The 16,795-nt window shown below is 44.2% G+C and overlaps 1 protein-coding gene across 2 annotated transcripts in view; it reads left to right on the forward strand.

Annotated features, from left to right (window-relative positions):
• Positions 1–16,553, forward strand: part of SLC35F4 (solute carrier family 35 member F4) — a 188,416-nt gene extending 171,863 nt beyond the window's left edge. For both annotated transcript variants that reach the window (XM_077820593.1, XM_077820594.1), the window contains exons 5-8: positions 7,961–8,086; positions 10,390–10,582; positions 12,914–13,003; positions 16,312–16,553. In XM_077820593.1, the coding sequence (XP_077676719.1) occupies positions 7,961–8,086; positions 10,390–10,582; positions 12,914–13,003; positions 16,312–16,553 (651 nt within the window). The remainder of the gene's footprint in view (positions 1–7,960; positions 8,087–10,389; positions 10,583–12,913; positions 13,004–16,311) is intronic.
• The last annotated feature ends 242 nt before the right edge of the window (positions 16,554–16,795 follow it).

The following is a 16,795-nucleotide window of genomic DNA, read 5'->3' on the forward strand; positions in this document are numbered from 1 at the left end:
TTGTAAAGTGCTTTGAGGTCAGTATTATTATTCCCATTTTACAGGGGGAAACAGAGGCATGGGGAGGGGAAGTGACTTGCCCAAGGTCTCCCAGCTGGCCAGTGGCAGAGTCTGGGATAGAACGCAGCTCTCCAGAGTTCCAGTCACTCTTTTCTTCTCTTGTATAAAGCTGACTTTTTACCCACGTGCTATTTTTCTGGAAAAGGTTAACAGTAAGTCTTGCTCTGAGGATACCTTTAGTGAATAATGATTATCTGGGGGAAGAGATGTGTGGAAGTTTGACAGGTTTTGCAAACAAGATGATGACATTCCATGCTTGCAATGCCCTATCCCCACCTAGCTGATAAAGATTATGATGTCAGCCTTAGGCTTTGCTTGGGAACGGGTTTAAGCTAACCCAAAAAAAGGCACTTATCATATGTTCACATGAGGTGCATATACTCGTGTAGCCATAACAGTGCAACTGGTAAAAGATGCCAGCCTAGGACAGGTCTTAGGTGACTTGGTCTGAGGGCAACAGTGTGGGATGGGGAGATAGGCAGAGAGCACTTGCTGTGCCCCATGGGGAAGTATTCCATAACCGGTAGGCCTACCTTGTCTCCCTGGAAGCTTCTGAATTTCTCATGGCATAGTTGGGTGTCTGATGTATCCACGTTGCTCTAATCCTCCCTGTTGTGGAGTTGACTACAGTTGGAGCTGGTCCAAATGTTGCAAACACTAAGTTTGTAAGGTGGCCTGTTGACTTCAGATGCTTAACGTTAAGGTCCTGCATAAGTGTCTGCAGGTTCGGAGCCCTGGTTGTGTTCCTCTATGAGCTCTATTTAAATGCTCATCTTTGAAAAGAAAATCCTTTGGGGACCTCTTGCCACCTCTGGGTCTGAGCTTCTTTTCTGGAAGGCTGGTTGTAGATAGGAGACAGGTTTCCTTATATTACACTGACTAATGTTGTACTGTGCACCCCATGGACAAAAATGTTCCTTGGTGAAATGCTGCCTGGCTAACCTTTCTTCCAGGAAAGACAATGCAAACTGGTTTTAGTCATTGTCTGTTAGGTTGCCTAAGAAGGTTTCCAGCTTGTTCCGTGGAAAAACTTGTTTAAAGAGCAGTCAGCTACAACAGGCCACTTTGCTTCCCTTCGACCCCTGCTTCTACTTGCCAGCATAGCGAGCCTGAAGGATACATGCTCAGGCCTCTCATGCAAGCGTAAGACAATTACTGCTCACCAGCCGTACGCTCCAGTGCTTTAATGTATCCTTTGTAGAAATAACTCCTAATATGAAATTTAAAATAATGTTCTTACCATTTTTTCCATTGTCAGGTCTTATTCATCCTGTGGCTGATGAGATGATGCTCATTTTGTGCTCATCGTCTTCTAAAGGCTGCCGAGGGAAAGGCTTGGCTTTCTAAAATCCTGGCAAACTGTAAAACTGGCTCTAAAATTAGTGTGGGGTTGGACTGAGAACCCCTTGCTCCTGCGCCACTGGTGAGCAGTTAGTCACCTGAGTTGTCTTATTGAAGTCAGTGGATTTACTCCTGTGAGGAAAAGGTTCACAATACGGTTCTTAGTGAGGTGCTGTTCACTAACAGTCAAATCCCGATCCCATTGAAGTCAGTGAGAGTTTTGCCGATGTCTTCAGAGGCAGCGGGATTTGACCCCAAGATCCCAGGAAAGGTACTACTGTTGCAAAAATGTGTTAGCTGCATTCGGTTAACATGTCAGAACATCACATGTGTGAGAACTCAGATCCATGGTGTTGCTTCAGGCACATATCTAGCCAACATAATAGGCAGCCGATCCACATCCATAGAAATGTATATAACTCTTCATGCCAAGGGTATAATATTAAACTGACAGGGCAGCACTGAAGTGGTGTCACATGCAGTGGGTAAGTCTTTCTGGTGCAAAATTAGTTTTAGGAAGCAATTTCTGACCTGTCAATCCAGGTGGAGTATGTAGATGTTTAAAATGATAGCCAACAGCCATGTGTGCCATCACCATCTTGGCTGAAAGACTGGAGGCCAAACAATCCTCTCCGTAAGTTATTTTTGTAGAGAGACTGGACATTCCATGAAATTGGACCTCCCCTTTCCCCCGCCGAGTCAGTAGCAGCTGTAATAGCTTTGGCAGAGGAGAGGATCCTCCTCCTGTCAGATGTGGGAGAGTGACAGGCTGGCTGTCAGCCCCCAGAAGATGCCTCCAGGCCAGCTCTCCAAAGATGTAGGAAAGAGAAGTAAACTAGGTGACCATCCCTGAAAACGGCAGAAGGGGGAAAGAAAACTACAGAGGCACCTCTCCTCAGATAACAGGGAGGTAAGAGAAAAGACCAGACCTGGAAAACAGCATTGGTTTTCCGACAAGAACCACAAATTAAAGGATATTAAATTATACCTGGTAGGTAGGGAGAAGGCTCTGTGGAAATGGTCATGGAGTCTGCTGGGAATGGTGTTTTGCACAATGGTTGGACTCCTAGTGAGAATTTTTTCTGAGCAAGGACTGAAGAACTTCAACAAAGGGGAAGTAAAAGCATCTCTGAATAATGAGGCTCAAGAACACTTTCTGTGACTCCTGTTGCTCCAATCATTAAGACTAGAAACAACAGTGCTTTCCATTGATGAGATGAGAGCTGTATGGAGGAAGCAGGAAGCTGTATACCTCCTTATGTGCCACTTTTGTAAAGTACACTGGCATCAGACGAATGGCACTGATGTGATTTTGAGGAAACGGGTTCATTCTGCCAAGTTCTGCTCTCACATACAAATCTGGGGTCACGATATTAGAAATATGTTTAAAAAAATCTCTTTATACTTGCATGCAACCCATCATTTTTGTGAGGTGTTTGATTATCAATCCAGTATAAAAGATCTACTTTATTCATCACATTTATATTTCCAGACTTAAGTCACCAGTTTCTACTGATTACTTTTCACAAATAATTCTCCTGGAATCTTAACATAAAAATGAACATGCAGGTCTTTAACATTTTAAGTAGGTGATGATTACTTCAGGGCCTTTTGATATGTCTTTGGGGGAGGAGGTTTGCAATATTACATGTGACCAGCAACAGAATATGACCAATCTATAATGCAACCCAAGATTAAAAGATACACCAGTGTAGCTGTTTGTTTATTTTTTTAAGCCTCTGAATGTGAGATGTAGCTCTGATCTCTGAGGGGGTTTGGTTATAACTCTGAATTGCTATATAGCTGATTTTTTTTTGTATCTTGTTACTTCATATCCTGGGGGAAGCTGAAAAGAAAAACAGAAATATTACGTATCTATTCATAGTCACTGATGGACTGTCCAGCTAAACAGAAGTTAATGTGTAGAATTTCTGCACTGGTGATTGCTGCTCAGCAAGGATTCCATTTAGCTTTTCAAGATTGTATCTGAGTTCTGCATCCTGCTTACTGACAACATACCAATGTACATGTAGATCTAGCTATGAAATATTACTGTCAATTCTAGGAGGAAGAAGATTGAGTTTTATAGAGTTGACGGATAGTAGGGCCCATTAGTCTGAACTCCTGTTTATCACAGGCCATAAAATTTCACCCAAATACTTCTATATTGAGCGCAATGACTTCAGTTAAACCAAAGCATTTCAATCCTCAGGAGACTGAGGGCTAGTCTACACTAGAAAATTAGAGTGACCCAGCTACATTGCTCAGGGGCATGAAAAATCCACATCTCAGAGCAACGTTGTTACACTGACCTAAGTCTCCATGTAGAGCAAGGAAGAATTCTTCCGTCGACCTAGATACTGCCTCTCAGGGAGCTGGATTTACTACAGCGATGGGAGAACCCCAGCAGCTGCACCTCTGTGGCGTTTTAAGTGTAAGATGTACCTAAACTGTGTGTCGCAGAGAACAGGAAAGACTTAGGTGCCACCAATGCCCAAGGCCCCTGCAGTGTCAGTGAATTAATTAGGTAAGGTATGCTCAGGTGATCCACACCCCAGGGTGCAGAGGAAGGTGAGAAAACCCCAAGGTCCCTGACAATCTGACCTGGGGGGAGATTCCTTCCCAACTCCAAATGTAGCGATCAGTTTGACCTTGAGCAGGTGAGCAACACACAGCAGCCAAACATCTAGAAAGAAGATTCTCTGTGCCACCTCAGACCAATGCTCCACCCCATCCACTGTCCCGTCTCCAGCTGTGGCCGGTCTCTGATGCTTCAGAGGAAGGTGAAGAAAAAAAAAAGAAAAGAAAACCCAGGATAATCTCCTCTTGTGTACTGGGGAAAATTCCTTCCTGATCCCTTCAGGGAGCCCGTTGAAGCCCTGAAGCATAAGGCTGGATTATAGCCATTTTCTTAATGAAGAGCTACAAGAGTTATGAGCATGTTGAGGTCAATGCAAATAAGCCTGTTCCCGTATGGAGGAATAGAATGAAGAGTGGGATGTATAGATTCATAGGTTCCAAGGTCCAAAGGGACTACTATGACCATCCAGCTTGGCCTCACTACCCCCATCCAAACACAGAGAGCTCATACAAGGTTGCATTTTTCTGGGGTTTCCTTTTCCCTAGTAGTGGCTATTTTACAGAAAGGTTCTAGAACGGAACATAAACTCATGGATCAAGTGAAGTGATACCATATACTGTGGTTGCCTATATACAGATTTTTGTACTGTTGGTAGCTGACACCTACAAGCATTTGAAGAAGAGGCATAGTGTAGTAAAGAGAGGTATAGGGTAACATTTTCAAAAGGATCCAAGCAGGTTAGAGACCTAACTTCTATTGATCTAAGCAGGTTAAGTACCTAAGATATTTAAGCACTTTTGAAAATCTCATTAGGCACCTCTTTGTGGCTTTAGGCACTTAATATCTTTGAAAAGCTGCCCCTCCCAAATCCTCTTTTCAAAAGTGACTTAGGTCCGGCGCCTCAAAGGTATTTAGGTGCCTAATTCCCATTGACATCTCCCGTTGAAGGTGAGAGGGAAGGATGATCCACAGGCCTAAGACATGGGAAACCCAGGTTCAATTCACTGCTCTGCCATTGACTTCCTCTGTAACCTTGGGCAAGTCACTTAGCCTCTCTTTGCCTGAGGTTCTCTTTGTAAAATACAGATAATGTGCTTCCGTGCCTCACAGCGGTGTTGTGAGGAAGAAATACAAGGGTGTGAAGTGCTTTGAGATCTCCTGATGAGAAGCGCTATATAAGAAATAGGCATTGCTATTAATAATAAGGGTAAGTGGAACTGAGAATGTAAGTTCTACTTGGCACAACCTGGCTCGCTTTGAACAACCTGTCCTTTAAAGATTAATTGCCACTTGCCACTACTAAATGTGATTCTCCATGCAAAGCCCTTTGCCAAATAAGCATGTTGTTTGTCGTTCAAGTTGTATACAGTTTTGTGCATCTGCTTTATACAACAAGTTCTGCACACATTTTTTTGTGACATAGAATCTATTTGGCCATATTTACCCTGGCTCTCTGCCAGTCTCTTTTGAAGTTATGCCTGAAAGGAAAACAAGTGCACCTGGTGAAGTTTAGCTTTTCACTCCCATAAGCAGAGCTGGGATGCTAATGTAGCATTTAAATTGAAATAATAATTGATGTTAAGAAGAGAATATACAATATTGGCTTTTTAAAAATTTGTTTTTGTTTAATTTCTGGAAATTAAAAAACTATCAAACTATCACACAGTTTTTTCATGGGAAAAACGTTACAAAAAGTGATGGATTTTTTGCTTGCTTTTGTGTGTGTGGATCTTTTTTTCTCATAAAGAAACAGACAATGAAAAGTACAAAAATGTAAATGACTTACAGCTTGCCTGTGTTGGCCCTGTAACAAAGAAAGGGGGACCCCGCTGTATGTGCTGTGGGACTGTCCAACAGTCAGGTAGCTGTGAAAAGAGATGGATGCAAGAGTTGAAATGGGGCTCAGCTAAACCCTAGCCGAAAATCGTATCCTCGGTTACTTATCTACTAGACTGGGGGTTTCCCTCTGCCACAAAGACTTTGGTTCTGTGATCACCAAGCACATGATTTTACAAAAATGGAAGAGTCGGCTTATGCCCAGACTGGAGCAATGATATTGGGACCTGTCTCACTTGGCAGCCAAAGAAAGACTAGCTTTGTGCCATCGAGAGCAACTGTAGGAATCTGAAGAAATTTGGACCCCATGTCTAGATATGTCTGAATAAAAAATGTTGATCTGGCTCAAAGAATGCCAGACCTCCATTCCACCTAACCCTTTCCCCCTCACCATTCCTGCCCCCCGCAGTCCTCCCTTTCCCTCCATGCCTTATTCAAAAAGCAGCGTTCTCTTTCTCAGTATTAACAGTCTCCTAAATATGGAAAAGTCTCCAGGCTGTTTGTAATACGCTGTTGAAAAACTCAGAACTGGGGTTAAGGGGCTCCCCTCACGTTGTGACAAATACACCCAAATTGATTTTGAAATGGAGCCTCAGTCCAATCCTCTGATTATTTTGAACCTGCAACTTTGTGAGCACAAATGAAAAGTAGTTGATTATGTCAGGATCAGAGTCGTGGGAGTTTTAAATGCCGGTTTTAAAACTGACCCATCAAATCTTTGGTGAACCCTGTGGCTTTTTACAACTGTGTTCTGGGCATTTTGGTGTCCTGTCGTTTAACAGTGTAATGAAATTATACATATGGATCCCAATTTTCAAACACTGGAGCCCGATCTTCAGAAGGTCTGAGCTACCACAGCTCCCTCAGAAGTCAACGGGAGCTGCGGATACCCGGCACCTTTGAAATTCAGACCACTTGTTTACCTATCTAATTTTGGTCAAGATGACTAAATCCAGAGGGGAAGATTTTCAAAGGCACAGAGGACAAAGAGGTGTCCAACTCCTAAGGAAACCTAACTACCATCTGTGCCTTTGAAAATCTCCCCAGCTTTAGGTACCTAATTTCAAGCAACTGTGTTTGAAAATTTGGCTCCTTAAATGTAATAGATCATTTAAAAAGATGGCTTTCCATACACAGCAAAGGGCCAGTTTGTGAAGCCCTGGTTCACATTAGTGAACAGTTGCCCACACAAGCAGTCCCCCTGGATAAAGTGCTTCCTAGCGTGAGGAGAGATATACAATCTAGCTGTACTTGTTGAGGTAAATCCACATTCAGTATTACCCAGTACAGATCATCCCCAAACTCTTGTTCTAAGTTTAGTGAGGAACGCTAGCTGGGATTTGGCGCCAGTGGGAGTTAGGCACACAGGTAAAATTTTCAAAAGCACCTACGTGATTTAGGCCTTGACTACCTGGGGAAATCACAATTGGATTTAGGAGCCTAAGGCCTTGTCTATATGGGGAAATTGACTGGCATAGCTTTTGCAGAATAAACTATTCTGCAGGTGTGGACACAAGTCCATAATAAAAGTGACTTCTATTCCAGAACAGAATGTCCACACAGGGAGGTCTGGCAGGAATGCTTATTCTGCAGTGCTATGCTGGTCATTTCCCCTCTGTAGACAAGGCCTTCAGGTCCTAAATCCCGCCGAGATTTAAGAACCAAAATCACCTTGGTGCTTTTGGAAATTCTACACACAAATCCCACTGAAAGTTGGGCACCGAACTCCCTTATGTTCTTTTGAAAATCCAAGACACTATCTGTAGCCATACTAAAGACTTGTTTTGTCTAGCAGCAAATTAAATTGCATAGATGATAATGTGCTAAAACTGTCTTAATCTTGGGACTCATTGCACCAAAGTGGATGTTAATCTAAAAATAATGTATGATAAAAGTTCTATCAATAGGTGCCATGAGACTTTGTGATGTTATAAACCCATATAGTTCATGATGCATATACCTTCATTACTATTTCATATCTTTCTCAATAGCTACATAATCACCTATTTAAGAGGAAACTAGAAGAACTAAAGTTAGAGAAAGTAGCTGGTAACTATCATAAAACCACACAGAGATAATCTAATCTCTTTCCAAGCAGTGAAGTTGCACTGAGCTTTAAATTTCTTTGTTTTGCTTATACAGATTGTTGCAGCAATAATGGCCATCACAGGAATTGTTATGATGGCATATGCAGATGGTTTCCATGGCGATTCAATTATCGGGGTGGCATATGCCGTTGGATCTGCATCCACCTCTGCACTCTATAAGGTGGGTCATAATGTTTTGTTAATAGCAGGGAAATATTCTTATTCTCTGCATCATGCGTTAAAAAATACACACGTTGAAAGCAAGCCAGGTTAAAAATATATAAGGCTCACCTTTGCTGCATAATTTAGATTCTAAGCAGGAAATGTCAGAAAAGTTATTACAGAGATAATTACTTTGTGACAACCATGTATTCAGAGGGGCTTTGCTTCATGAGCCTTAATGAAATCTCTATTATTATACTGCTGGAAGATTATCATCTATGATTTCATTGTTTTTTGCCATGGCAATTTATTGACACTATTTATAATGGGCTTGCTCCGCACAACGAGAAAATATTGAATGCTGTTAAACACCATGTTTCTTTGATGATGGCAAAATCCTCATCTCTTCTGCACTGCAGATCTCATGCATTGCATATTCCGTGCTCGTTCTGGGTTGGGAACTCCCATCCAGGACAATGGAAGTAGTGCATGCAGCCTTTGATTAGAGGTGCGCAGGGTATGAGATTGCACTATTCTACCCCAGAGGTTCTACTTCAAGGCTTTATTCGAAGGAGTGCTCTCCTTGATTGACATTTTCCCTTGATTGACATTTAGTGAGAACGGACATTGCATGCATGCAGGCTCCCTGCAGTCAGTGGGGTGGAGTGTGAAGCAGAATGTGGATCAGTGATGTGGAAGGAATCTAAAGCTAGCTTCCGGCTTCATCCTTAACTGGACGTGTCAGGTTCACCGGGAATAGTCACTCAATATGGATGAATTTGGGTCAATGGGGATGAACTCTGCAGTGATTTAACCCGCCTGTGGGTCCCCACCTGACTTCAGAGACCCTATGGGCCTGATTTTCCTCTCACACCAGCTTTACATTGATCTTTGATGGAGTCATTCGTGATTTACATCCATGCGAGGTCAGAGTTGAGCCCTATCACACTAAATATTTAACCGGGCTTGGCTCTAGGGTTGTATTTTATTTACATTTGTTCCTTGCGAAATATTTTTATAGGGTCACGTTACCGTTGCTGGCTCAAAGCTGGCCCCGTTTGTACTGTGAGAAGGATGTGGTTGAGTTGTGTGGACACAAAACTGAGAATGGGGATCACCTGAGTTTTAATCCCAGCTCTCTCTCTCTCTCTTTCTGTCTCAGACTCTTTTTTTGAGGCCATGAACCACTGATTTAAGCCTTGATTCATCAAGGTACTTAAGCTTGTGCCTAACTTTAAGCACATGAGTAGCACCATTGAAGTCAGTGGGACTACTTGTGTCTAAAATGAGGCATGTGCTTAAGTACTCTAATGAATTGGGGCCGGGGGCCCAAATGTTCAAGAAGGCTTCCAATTTGGGTGCCCACCTGCAGCATCGGCTAACTTCAGCCATGGTTGGGGCTGCTCCGCACCTCTGGGAAAAAAATGTCTAGGTGCTGGATAGGCCCAAAGGAAGTGTCTGCCTTGGGGAGACAGACCAGACAGTGACGTGGAGAGTAGTGGGTCAGAAGTGACATCATACACATGAAGGAGCCAGCCAGAAAGGCTGTGTCCTGACAGCAAGGGGTAGATTGTTTAACCCTTCCTCATGCGCATGGTTACTCACACAACCAGTCCCATTCAAGTCAAAGGGTCTCCTCACAAGCATAAATGATTAAAGGTCTAGAAAACATGACCTGTGAGGGAAGCCTGAAACAATGGGGTGTGTTTAGTTCTGGAGAAGAGAAGACTGAGAGGGGACACGAATGCAGTTTTCAAGAATGCAAAAGGTTGTTACAAGGAGGAGGAAGAAAAATTGTTTTTTTTTTAACCTCTGAGGATAGGACAAGAAGCAATGGGCTTAAATTGCAGCAAGGGCGGTTTAGGTTGGACATTAGGGAAAAATTCCTAACTGTCAGGGCGGTTAAGCACTGGCATAAATTGCCAACGGAGGTTGTAGAATCTCCATCATTGGATATTTTTAAGAGCAGGTTAGAAAAACACCTGTCAGGAATGGTCTAGATAATGCTTGATCCTGCCACAAGGGCAGGGGACTGGACTAGATGACCTCTCGAGGTCCCTTCCAGTCCTATGATTCTATAAGTGCTCACCAGGAGAGCAAGGCCTATAAAGTTTTAATAATACAGGGCCAGATCATCCCCTTCTGTGGTAATACCCACTGCAGAGGGTTCTGGGGGGAGGAAATCTCAAAGACCCTCTTGCAGAGCTCTTCCATTATCAAGGGGAAAGTTTAGTCCATCCCACCAGCAGAGCTTTGCAGACATGGGAGAACTTCACTTGCAACTGGATGTAACTGTTTTAAAATCTTCCCTTTCCACCACAGGTTTTGTTCAAGATGTTTCTTGGAAGTGCGAACTTTGGGGAAGCTGCTCATTTCATTTCCACTCTGGGTTTCTTCAATTTAATCTTCATCTCGTTTACCCCAGTCATACTGTATTTTACAAAAGTGGAATACTGGTCTCCCTTCTCTGCCGTGCCGTGGGGTTATCTGTGTGGAGTAGCCGGCCTCTGGTTAGGTATTTGCATAACACTTTTTCCATTTTTCTAATGCCTCTCATGTTATTTACTGCAGGATCACCTTGAAACAGCCGCCCACAGGAAAATTCTCCTTTCTCTAAACGTTTCAATGGCAGAGTCCCTTTGTAGTGAACATGTCCATCTCACCTCCCAAGGGACGCCACTGGGGCTGCTTGGAAAATGGTTAACATAGCTCCTGAAAACTTGGTGGGGGGGGGAAGTCCTACTTTAAACAAGAAATGCTGAGCCGCTCTAGTAATTCTGTCCCTTTTTACGTTCACATTTTTACAGTGGTGCTTCTGCTGCCCCATTGTCTTACATACAACTGGCTTATTTTCCAATAAACTTGATGTAGCTGCTTGTATTTAGTTAGTCATCCAAATGTTAGTTCTTGGAGCACTGTCCATTGATCATTTGTTGTGGTTGTGCTCGTAGTTAGAGGCCGACGAAACCAGGGCTTCTTTATGCTGAATGCTGCAATAGCTTGTGCTCCACTTTGGTGCAAATGAAAGGCTGCACAGCCTTTAACGCCCCTGCTCCATTTGCGAAGTTTCCTCTTTCAAAGAACGGTTGCCAGTGCTCCTCAGTCTATGAAGAGAATCATTGAAATTGACCCAGGTCTGCTTTACACTCAGTTTCCTTTGCTAATAATGAAAGTGTCCATCTGTTTGGAACCGAACAGATTTTTTTTTATCTCAGCCGTAAGTACACTAAATGGAAACGCTTTTGAGAAAACTATTGTTCGTGCCGAGATGGGTTTCCCAGCCACTCAGAGACTGAATCAGAAGGGATGGCAGAGGTGTTGAGAGATTAGACTCTCTTCCACTTGTTGCCCTAGACCTAATTACATTCACTCTACCAGTGTCTAAGAGCACCAAGGTAGGTATAATTTATCATCCAGGGAGCTGGTTGAATACGGATGTTAAAGAGCAGCTGCTGCACACAGCAGGCAGAAAGCGAGCATAAAATCCTCAGTGTTGCTAGCTCTGTGCCATGCCCCTTCCTGATAACACCAGGGTAGGAGCAGGTGGTGTGGCCATGGAGAAGCGCGGCCTGGCTGGGGTGCAAGGTGCTATTGCACAAAACACTCCCTCGCTGATAGAATGTCCCCTTGGGGGCTGTTTCCAGCCCGTGCAATCTGCAGCAGCAGCCCTGAGGCCGCTCTAAGTTGTACTGGGGCCAAACTCTCTACTACGCAGCTCCAGAACTGGGGGATGGGGGCGTAGTTTGGCTGCACCTGAGGGTTCAGCCCCAGAAACCTAGCTGAGCTCAGGGGGATCTAACTTAGCTGCATTCAGAGATGATGTCTGTCTGAGTGGTGGTGGTAGCAGCAGTGCATAATAGAAATAATGCTGCTCCAAGGGGATTGAGGCTCAAGAAGGGAAAGGGAAACAGGAAAGGGAAAACAGAATAACGGATGAGCCTGAATCAACCCAGTACCCCCATGGATGCTGGGTCATACAATATAGTGCAGTATATATATATATAGTGCCCTGTCCTTCAACTGCCTTCACTTTAAAACCCCTTTAAAAGGATGGGAGATTTCAGTGACGCTCTAATAGCTTATCATCTTTCACTTGGCTAGGCCTCCTCATGCTGCAACATCCATTTAGTAGCCATGGCCCTACTCGTAAGGGACTGTGCATCCAAAAAGAACACCTCCCCTCTGGTACCTGCACTTCTGAAAGCCCGTGAAAGGGAATTCAGAGTCCTCTCCAGTTACGCTGCTGCTCTCATCTCATCCACTGGCCACTTCCCCGTGAACTACAGAGTAGTTGACTCCCTTCTTTTTTCAGTGGCTGAACAAAAAGGACAGGGCTGGCTACCCTTCAAAAGTGGTAGGCACATGTGCTTCTTGCTGCCATGCTCCTTTCATGGATTGTGTAGCCAGAGGCAGCACCTCCTTAGCTGGTGAAATGCTACCCCGGCTCCATTCCTGGCCTGTTGAGACAGCAGAATTCCACCCTAACCCAAGAGGGACTAGCCTGTTTGAGAACAGTCCTGGTTTCTTTTGTGGGTAGGGTGTAAAGCACTTCTTGAAGACACCCATTGCTCCTCGGAGCCTGGCTGCAGCTTCAGTTCAAGCTTCAAAACAGGAAAGTGGCCCATTCTGAATGAGCAGTTTTTTTTAAATACGAACTTACAGCCAACCCTTCTCTCCTTCCCCATGCAAAACTTACATTCACATTCTGCTCGTGACACATGCAGGATCAGGCCCTTGATGGGCAAGAACTTATTAGAGTGCCTAATGTAATTTAAAAGTTGAGAAAGTCCGTCTGTGATTATTTTATTACTTCCAGCATCTCATGTATCATTCTCTGTCTTTACAGCTTTTAACATATTGGTAAATGTTGGAGTTGTGCTGACATATCCCATCCTAATTTCTATCGGGACAGTGCTCAGTGTTCCTGGAAATGCAGGTACAAATAATGCAATTAATGAATAAAAATCATAGAACAAATGTACTAACATTTGAAGTAATTTTTAAGGGCAAATTACGTTGCCATATTTCTTCGGAAAGATTTACTAATGTAACCCTTCTGCCAGGTGGAGCCAGCAGCAACCAGCGTCGGGTTCAATATCTAAGGGTTCCTTTCCATCGATACAATACAGAACCAGCTCGAGCCCCCACCCAGTAACCTGGGAAATTGACACATACCCCCTGGGTGCCTCTGAGAGGCAATACTTCCCCACTCGCAAGCATAGAGTCTGAATGTAGAAAAGAAACTTTTAATAAAAGGAGGGAAGTAACGTGGTGTTAATTTGGGAAACCACCACAACTAGGGTTCATAAACATAAACCATGAGTAAAAGACCCATCCTCAAGTAGGTTGGTCAGTGTCCTTGTCCCCTCAGGTTCTTAAATCCAGCCACCCAAAAGTCCCTTTCACGTGCCCGACCCTTCTCTGCACCCCACTCACAGTCACTGTCCTTGGTCAGTGCAGACCCAGAGTGCAGAGGTGCATCTGCAGAGTTCACTTCCCCTCTGACTGAAGGGGTGGTAAAGAGGCACCTTACTCTCTCCACTGCTTGGGCACTCACTGGTTGCTCCTGCTGGCCACCTGATGGCTGCTTTCACCGGGCCTCTCTGCTGGTCACCTGCTCACTGCTCTCGTCTCGGCTCTCCACCAGCCGCCTTGCTGGCCGCTTGTCGCACCTCTCTGCTGCCGCCCTGCTGGCCACTTGTTGCACCTCTCCAGCCACTTGTTCACCAGCTGACTGTCAGTCACCTTCTGCTGCCCCTTGCTGTGACCTCTGCCCATCAGTCTCTTAGTGATTGTAGCTCTGTGCAGGCTGGCCAGAAAACAGTCCTGCCACAAGTGATTGCAGCTTTCAGTGATTTCAGCTCTGGGCAGAAACACAGTCCTGCCACAAGTGGTTGCAGCTCTCACTGAAAAAAGAAAAGGAGGACTTGTGGCACCTTAGAGACTAACCAATTTATTAGAGCATAAGCTTTCGTGAGCTACAGCTCACTTCATCGGATGCATACCGATGAAGTGAGCTGTAGCTTTCAAAAGCTTATGCTCTAATAAATTGGTTAGTCTCTAAGGTGCCACAAGTCCTCCTTTTCTTTTTACGGATACAGACTAACACGGCTGCTACTCTGAAACAGCTCTCACTGAGCAATTTACAATAACAGAAAAGGCTCCTAATGAAGCCTATTTAGCTCTATTCTTTGAACAGTCAGGAGGAACAGGTTGAACCAGTCTTAAAGAGGACCTTTGTTGAGGGTGTGCAGCCTCCTCGCTGGGAGATCTGCTGGTCCCCCCGCCCCACTTTCACAGGTCTCTGACATCCTTTGGGCAGGTTAAGCACAGTCCTGCTTTTCTGTATTCCCACAATAATTACAACATTGGTAACCATATTTCACTACTCCTGCATTTAGAACTAGGGTGATTTCTACCCAATCCCAGCCAAAGTTGAACACTTTGACACTGCTGTATGTGTTAAATATGTAAGCAAAGCAGGAGCAAACTGTATTTACATAAACACACCCAAGTCTCTCCCCCTCCCAGCTAGCTGTCAGGGAAGCATTCACTCAGACCTTGCTTACACTAACTTAGCTCACATTTTAAATAAACATGAAGCTGCCAACACTAGAGCTGTGCAAGAGGTTTAGATTTTGCAAGTGCAATTTTTCACTGGGAAATTAAAAGTCAATATATGATTTTCTAGTACAGTAACTCCTCACTTAACATTGTAGTTATGTTCCTGAAAAATACTACTTTACGTGAAACAATGTTAAGCAAATCCAATTTCCCCATAAGAATTAATGTAAAGGGGGGGGGGGGAGGGGGTTAGGTTCCAGGGAATTTTTTTTCGCCAGACAAAAGACTGTATTTTATACACACACACATATACATACATATTATACATACACAATATATATATACAAACACACACACACATATATATACACAATATAGGTTTTAAACAAACAGTTTAATACTGTACACAGCAATGATGATTGTGAAGCTTGGTTGAGGTGGTGGAGTCAGAGGGTAGGATATTTCCCAGGGAATGCCTTACTGCTAAATGATGAACTAGCACTCGACTGAGCCCTCAAGGGTTAACACATTGTTGTCAATGTAGACTCACACTCTACAAGGCAGCACGGATGGAGGGAGGGGAGACAGCATGACACAGAGAGACAAACCACACACCCTGTGTATGAGAGAGAGAGACGTGCATTGCCCCTTTAAGTACACTGACTCCACTCTAAGTACATTGCCTTTTTAAGTAGATCAGCAAGTTGAGACAGCCGCTGCTGCCAGCAAGCTCTTTCCATCCTGAGCCCTGTCGTGTCCCCCACACCCTGCCTGCTCTGTGGAGATCGGGTAAAGGAGCGTAATGTGGGGGGCAGGAGCAGAGGGGAGGAGGACACCCTGACATTAGCACCCTTCTTCCCTCACCCTGCACAGCAAGCAGGAGGCTCCTGGGAGCAGCTCCAAGGCAGATGGCAGGAGCAGCACATGGCAGTGTGGGGAGGGACAGCTGAACTGCTGGCAATTGATAGCTCGCTGGGCGGCTGCCTCACAGGGAATGGAGGGGAGCGGGGAGCTGATACAGGGGCCGCCGGCCCACCTTGGTTCCAAGCTCACCAGCTAGCTCCAACAGGCTGCTCTTTCTGCAAGCACTGGACAAAGCAGGCGGCTGCCAAACAACGTTATAAGGGAGCATTGTGCAACTTTAAACGAGCATGTTCTCTAATTGATCAGCAACGAAACGACGTTAACCGGGATGACGTTAAGTGAGGAGTGACTGTCCATGTAACTCCCATAACAACCTACGGGCTTGGTTGTGCACCTGGGTGGGCTATCTGTTGCCGTGGTCTGGGACAGGGCAGGGGTGGAGAGTGGGTGGAGCTTTGACTTCACCTCCCAGCATGCTGGCCAGCATAGCTGCGCCAGTGCAGATGGAGAAGTAATCTGTGCCAGGTATAGGACTAGCAAAGATTACTACCTCCTTGCTGCATGGAGAAAGTAACCAAGGACCAGACTGTAACTCTCTGACTTTTACTCAAGGCTTGTGTGAATTTTACAATCTAGCCTTAATATTGAATGACTTACAGTACACATTACTATTAAAACAGAAGGTACGGAGGAAAAGTGAGGCTTTCCAATAAAACTCACTGTTAAAGTTATAGGAAACATACAAGACTTGTTTTGACAAAGCCATACCGAGCAGAATGACAGTATTTGATTTCACTGTCTTTTCCCCCACTGTAGCTGTGGATCTCCTAAAACACGAGGTGATCTTCAGTGTAGTAAGGTTGGGTGCCACAATCATCATCTGCACTGGATTTTTGCTAATGCTGCTGCCCGAAGAATGGGATGAAATCACCCTGCGATTCATCAACAGCTTAAAGGAAAAGAAAAGTGAAGACCACGCAGAAGATATCACAGACTCCAGTGTGCATACAAGGAGCAGAAGCAGAGCCAACGGGACAGTGTCTATACCACTGGCTTAAACCTGGCGAACACTAACTGCACGTGAATGTATATTCTGTGAATATAATTTAATTTTCTCACTACTTGTATGCTAAAATGACAGTATTACTCTGAACTGGGGATGAATTATAAAATAAATGATAAACACATCAATAATAAATGTTTACATTTATACACTTACAAAGGAACAGGTGTAAATAACCACAATAAATTCTTTTGTAATGAAACGTTAATCTGCATTCTATTTAGTTGCCTTTTTATA

Source organism: Eretmochelys imbricata, chromosome 6, assembly GCF_965152235.1.
Source record: "Eretmochelys imbricata isolate rEreImb1 chromosome 6, rEreImb1.hap1, whole genome shotgun sequence".
Taxonomy (NCBI): Eukaryota; Metazoa; Chordata; order Testudines; family Cheloniidae; genus Eretmochelys; species Eretmochelys imbricata.